General features: G+C 32.9%; 1 protein-coding gene across 1 annotated transcript in view; it reads left to right on the top strand.

The window, feature by feature from the left end:
• Positions 1-4766, top strand: part of LOC145263726 (F-box/LRR-repeat protein 4-like) — a 102359-nt gene extending 97593 nt beyond the window's left edge. Inside the window, exon 16 of the mRNA XM_080120699.1 lies at positions 3205-4766. Within this exon, the coding sequence (XP_079976825.1) occupies positions 3205-3346 (142 nt within the window). The 3' untranslated portion in view covers positions 3347-4766. The remainder of the gene's footprint in view (positions 1-3204) is intronic.
• Positions 4767-7334: the final 2568 nt, after the last annotated feature.

A 7334-nucleotide genomic window follows, 5' to 3' on the forward strand; every position in this document is an offset into this window, starting at 1 on the left:
GGCTACCGAAGGAGCACCTGCAGATCATGACACCCAGATCTTTCTTCTGGGTTCCATGGTTTGAATTATTTGTACTTGACATTTTTCATATTTTGGTGTTTGTGGCAACACCGAGCCCAGAATTGTTTAACCTGTGGTTCTGATGCTGGTATAGTGTTTGGCTCCCATGTATACAGGAGGTATCGTGCACTATCACACATACATACAAGGCATAAACAGAAGATAAAACGAAAAAACAAAACAAATAAATAAAAAAGAAAATAAAGAAATAATAAAAAAGAAAAGAAAAAATAATTTATTTTTTCCTTTAAAAAGAAAAAAAAATTATATATATATATATATATATATATATATATATATATAAAAAACTAAATAAAAATTTTATCTAAGTATTCTACTTAGTAAAAGTCGGTAGTAATGCTCCGAAAGAAAGCGTTTGATGATAGGTCTACCTTACACCATACTGGTTAGTCGCTAGAAATGTTGGATGGGAAGAAGACGAGGAAGGCTATTTCCCCTGATGCTGTGGTAGTATTTAATTCCCTCGTTCTAAGTCGGGGCACTTTCCACGTTGATATCGCGAAAAGCACTGTTTCCGGTTAAAAGTTCGGAGCAACGTTCAGCTAAGTTATTCGTCAGTCGCCTGTCCACTTTTTGCATTCATGTTAGAGGATTTGGATCAGTGAAATTTAAATGGACGGACAGAATTATACATTTATATCGCAATAGAGACTGCTTCCTGAAATAAATTTGAAGTAATAATTAACTTTTTTTTTGTTTTTAAAAAAGACAAACTCACATTTCGTTCCATTCTTTTAGAGAGTTTCGGTGCCTCACACGTGTTAAATCATCTCTATTGGAACTCGTGTTAAAGTTAATGTCTAGTTGTCAGTCAGTTAGAGTGTAGTGTTAGGGATGGAAGTCACAGCCCTTTGCTAGTACAAACATACACGCATGTATACATATATATATATATACATATATACAGCATTTCTGCCCATCTTTGCCAACAAGGAAACAATCCACTTTTTTTCTTTTTTTTTTCTTTGCTTAAAGCCAGCCGCCCCCTCTGGACTTATTTTTGTGGCATTCATGTTAGAGGTCCTGCATTAGTGAAATTCAAATGGACAGACAGAATTATACATTTATATCGCAATAAAGACTGCTTCCTTAAATAAATTTGAAGTAATAATTAACTTTTTTTTTGTCTTTAAAAAAGACAAACTCACATTATTATTATTATTATTATTATTATTACGACTACTACTACTACCACCACTACTACTACTACTACTACTTCTTCTTCTTCTTCTTCTTCTTCTTCTTCTTACTAGGAGTTTTCACACAGATCATCAAAGAATTCTCTGTCAACAACTTGTTGTATTCCCTGGAGTCTGAATGACAACAAATCTCCTCAGATTTCCAGTATTCTCCTCTTTCGACTATCTTTGCAAATGAATCTGCGCTATCGCAATAGCTGTTTACCATTGATTTCTTGCTGGCAGCCCATTGGCCTTTGCTGGAATTTGTGTGGCAATAAACCTCCCCAAGATCCCTGTCCTCTTCACATTCATCCAGTGAAGGTCTAGTTAGTGCTTTTCCTCCTTGGTCCTTCCATCCTCCTTGACCCTTTATGACTATTTGGTGTGGTGCTAGTTTATGCCAACATTATTTTTTTTTTTTTAGAGGGTTAACTTACAATTATATGGTTTCAGTTTTCTTGATTCCATGTGTTGTTGTTGTTATTATTATTATTATTATTATTATTATTATTATTATTATTATTATTATTATAGTTTGGTTAACTTTGATAACTTAGCTTTGGAAAATAAAAGCAGTTAGCTGGTCTTTTATTTTGTTAATAAAGCTGAATTAAATCACTACAGGACCCCCCCCCCTTTTTCGCTCATTTTTGTCCTTATTATTTTTTTACCTTCATTCTGTTTCTTTTGCCTTTTTTGTTACCCTAAAGTCAGATTTTGTCAACAACCATAAAAATTACGAAAGCTTCTTAAAAAGAAAAATTATTTCAACATTGAAACACTAATTACTTGATAAAGAGGTCTTACCTTGAAATATACAGGGATCGTTCCACAAGTAAAGCCTCCTATTTTTTTTAACTTAAAAATCTAAAGAGCTAAGAAGATAGAAATAGTATCATTTAAAACAAGCGACTTTTTGTGCCCCAGAATTTATTTTTCTACATAGTCACCACGAGTGGTGATCAATGGCTGTGCATGGGCATCTAGAATGTGCTTTGTCATACAAAAGTCGTTCTAAAAGTAAAGCCTCCTATCTTTTTAACTCAAAATGTTGAAGAGCTATGAAGACAGGAGTGGTAACATTAAAACATGCAATTTTTTGTGCTCCAGAATTTATTTTTCTATATAGTCACTATCATTCTCAATACACTTTTGCCAGGAATTCAATGACACATTTTTGCTTCTGACACATGTTTGTGACGAGATTGCTCTCTTAGAGTCTCATACTGTCAATATTTACAACATAGAGATTAAATTTTCAGGTCATGAATGCAAAAGTTCAATCATCATAACAATGCAATTTGCAATCCTTTCTTATCCATTCAGGCAGAGTAAAAAATAGGAGGCATTACTTATAATTAAGTATTATGGAACACAATTATAGATGTTGGATCATTATGTAGAAGTTGTGGTTAAATCAAGTACGATTTACTGTAAAAAAAAGTTTTTAAAAACTCATTTATTTTTTGTCTTCTCTTCTCAACACTTAGATATTTTTATTTCTTGCATTGTGATAGCCTTCTAATACTCCTCTAAATTTACATATTACACACAATGTTTCGATCAAACTACATTGCAATAAATATTTATTATTTTATCATTAGTACCAGCAATGAAAAATGAAATTTTAATTAAAAAAATTAAATAAATAAAAAAATCATTTTTAAAATTAGAGATTCAGCTCAGATTTTTCTGATTCCGATATTCCAAAAGTTCTGATATTTCTGATCCCTGAGTCATTGTCCCATTACTAAATAAAATCTTCTAATTACATAAAATATGATTAAAAGAAACAAAAAAAAAACACTATCATATAATACCATAAAACAAAATAAAGAAACAAAATAATTTTTAGTTTGATTTTATTTTTTATACATTTCCTGTACCTTCCCCTCACCCATTGTGAAAAAAAAGTTGATGCTTTTATGTTTTTTTTTTCCAGTGTTCTTCAGAGTTGCAACCAACTGAAATTTTTTGACGTTTCATTCTGTGCAAACATCAGCTGTGCAGCAGTGAGCAGTTGGGGCCAGGAATTTTCTCACGTAGCAATCAAAAAAAGTTACCAACCTCGTACCATTTTTTAATCGCAACTTAAAGGACAGGCGAAGCATCCTCGAGCCTTGGTAGACAATCATATCAATAAAAATACTGATCCTCATCACCACACCTAATAGAAATATGCTTCGCTTAAAAAAATGACATCCAAAGAAATCTGGCCAGTAATAAGTTTAGAAGTCAATTTCTAGAAGCCGTCCAACACATGCCAAACGGACGTTAAACTGAAGATGATGATGAACACTTTTTGAAAATGGAATCCATGCTATCACATTGGTTTCGCATATTTTTGTGTGTGTGTGTGTGGGGGGGGGCTGCTTCGTTATAATAACAAAACTTAAAAATGAAAATATTGAATTTCAAGTAAAACTAATGATATCTACTTAATTGTCATGTTGCAGTAATGAACATATCCAAAAATTATGAAAAACGATAAGGTGGAAAATTAATCTAATATATAAAAGGCAAAATGGGCGTGAGTGTTTGTGTTTGTATTGGGCTTTTCGCATCGGTTAGATTCCGTGAGAAGTTTTCGCATACTTCCCAGATCATAATATCTCATATTCGCAAGCGGACATTGTCTCTATCTTTTTTTTTGATCAAGTTTAACAAAATTCCCACCGTGCTGTCGTCTCCAGTGTTTGTTTGCCTTTTTCTTATAAATAAAGCGAAACTATTGGAACATAACCTTCCGGCCAGGTAGTATCTGTTCTGTAAATGGTCTTTGGTCAATGTAGGAGAAACCCTTCAGACTGAGACAATTACTATTTATTTGGATACTGCCAAAGTGCCCCCTTTTTGGTGGAGCTGGTTCCCCCCCCCCCCCATTAAAAACAACCTTGTGTCTAATTTGCTTTCATGGGAGGTTTAAAAGCAACACCATTCCCTCAAGTCATCTTAGCTACGTTAAATTTAAAAGCTTTACACTTCCAGTCGCGTCATAGAGTAGCGGTAAAACGTCAGATTTTCTTTCACTTTCTTTTCCGCCTTCACGTCACGGGTTCGAGCCTGCATGCCTACTACCAACACAAACACCTGGCTAGTTATTAATAAGTATAGTTTTCAAAGACAGCAAAAATTGAGCTTTGCTAAAAAAAAAAAACTGGAGAGTTCGACTCAGAATAAGGGAAGTAAATATTTTCTGAAAACTTTGAAAATTTTAGGCCAATTGAGCAAAAGTCAATTTTCGCTAATTGTCTTTTAAAACTGTTTTCATTAATAATTAATTTTTTTTACTGCAAGTCATTTTGCTGATTTAACACGTGTTCTAGTTTTCATCCATATTTCTTATTTCTCCACTGAATTGTTCTTTGGCTGTGTTAGCGTCTTTTGTTCAATTAAACACTGCCTTGATCTCCTTATTTTGTCACCAGTTCAGTTAGAAACATGTGTAAAAGGATTATTTTGTTCTGAAACTGCTGTTAAATTATTAAATCGTATGAACTTTTATTTAATATTTTATTTTTTTGTAAGCTCAATTTAATATACTAAATATTGAGCTTTATTTTCGCATTTGGAAAGTGCATCCTATTCAAATCGATCTGAACTGTATATAAAATTTTGATTTTTATATGCCAGTATCTCATATAGTTTTAAAATATAATTATCCACTGACACGTGTTTCGTCATCTACGACTCATCAGAGTGGCTGAATATATATATATATATATATATATATATATATATATATATATATATATATATATATTATTGGTAGTATTGTTTAGTTATTTAAACAAAAACAAAATGTGTCTACCAAAGAGTGCTCAATGTTTAGACAGAGCAATATGAATATGTTGAATATGAAAACTAGTGGCTACACATATACAAATATGTTTCAGTGACCACCCTGCTAGGGAAAATCACATTATCAGGCCAACAATATCTCCGAAAGTATCAGTCAAAAACATTACCTTTTTATATTAAAACCAAGCTATAGGATTATATCATTGCCAAGAGTAAAAGGGGTAACCAGATAAAATAAGTGATCACATTATTTGTATAATATTTGCATATGTGTAGCCAGTAGTTTTCATATTCAACATATATATATATATATATATATATTGAATGCCTCTTTTGTCACTTCCCCATCAGATTTATGTTAAAAAAATATTTTCTATAATTACTTTGTCTTTAGAAAGTACCAGGAGATATGTTTATCATTTATTCTTTTGGAATTTAAAAAAAGCCTCTTCCCATTAATACCAACATGTGATGACTGTTTGCTCAGCCACTAAAATATGTGACGGTCATATCTAAATTTCATTTATATGTTCTACAGAAATAGTCAATCAGTTTTAGTTCCAATACTCTAATACTAACAGACTAAGTGGTTTTTACCATCCATGTCTCAATGCATTGTAGGACGAATTCTTCTGGAATGCGTCCTTGGCTTCATCATTACAGTTCACTTGATGGCTTGCAACAGGACCACTTGACGATTTGTTTGAGCTTAAGAAAAGAAAAAGCCATATGGTGTAAACTTAGCTGAATAGGGAGATTGTTTCAGCATAGTGATGTTTGTTTTATTTGATGTATTTATTTGATGTCTAGTGTTCAAATACCCAAATCTGTGAAGTATGTTTGGAAAGCAAAGAAACTCATGTCAAAAAGCAAGTTATATAATTCCAAAAAACAAATCCCATGCTTTTTTTCCCCCCTTTGAAGAAACCCTGTTGCCCTTCTCCATCTTTCTGTACATTGTGTGAAGAATTTTTCTGCGATGCCCTTTAGCTTCGTCGTTACAGTTCTTGCTTGCACATCTTCGAAACAGAAATGCTTGATGATCCCTTGAAGTTTGAAGAACAGAAAGTGTCTGATGAATAGGGACGGTTAATATTATTTGTTGTTCGGTGTCCATCATTTGTTTCCCAGTGCTCATAATTGAACCACGTGAAAAACAGATGTAAACAAAATCTAAGATTGCACTCATTTACTCCTAACATATCATGATAGATGTTAACACTGCTTATCTGTCTTTCACTCATAGCTCACACATCATATCCACCACTTGTATGCATATGCTGCATACTCATTTATATACAGGGTGGAACGATAAGTGTCGCCCTAAAGAAAGCAAGAAACTTTTATTGAATAAAGCACAGCACAGCTGATCTTTTGATATTTTGTTTGTTCCACACTGACAACAGTTTTCAATTTAAACATGATGAATGATGTAGTGCAGATGTTTAGCAGTGTCAGTTTGTCCTAGCTGTATGACTGACAGTTGCTTTCTTTTTGTTGTGTCGACTTATATAAACATTCTTTCATCCTGGAATGTTTAATATTTCCCATTGTCTATCGTTCTAACCCTTTGACTGATATTTCTGGTCAAATTGGCCAATAGACAATGATGGAAAGCCTTGCATTGCTTACATAGAATTGATCTGTGTGTGTGCAACTTATCAAATGCCTCTCTTCCTGGAGTCACCTGCCAAATATCCAAGATAACAATATTACAGGACTTTTGGATTATCATGGAAATCACAGCACAAGCAGTATTTTGTTCAGACTTTCACACCAGACTTTTATAAAACTTATATTATCATCAAAATAGCTTATTGTTATTTAAATCAATAATACAAAATCGATATTTTTTAATACTGTATGTGTAGTAGTAAACTAAAGCTTAAACACAGTTCTTTACATACCTAATTTGTTGATAGGACTAGAACTACGATCAAGGGGAGTTAACTCTTTTTTCTGTTTTCGGCAGAGTCACCTCCCCCCTTTTACCGCTTTTATGTGAGTTCTCGTGTGGAGATGCGAGAATAAGATGCGAAAGACTGAAGATACCATCACAAAGGATAACTTTGAATCCGAGTAAATAAATATGAAATATCTTCATTTCTTCCACTACTTACTGTCATTCATGTGCTACACACATATGCACACATATTAGTCTTCAGGCTTAATCTTCTGCAAGACATTAATAGTTATGATAGGCCAACATCCTCATTCAGAACATTTGCATAACTATTTTTTAACAGTTTATGATAAATTAATGTTTGGTGC

Source organism: Euprymna scolopes, chromosome 39 (assembly GCF_053919585.1).
Source record: "Euprymna scolopes isolate OS-2025 chromosome 39, ASM5391958v1, whole genome shotgun sequence".
Taxonomy (NCBI): Eukaryota; Metazoa; Mollusca; class Cephalopoda; order Sepiida; family Sepiolidae; genus Euprymna; species Euprymna scolopes.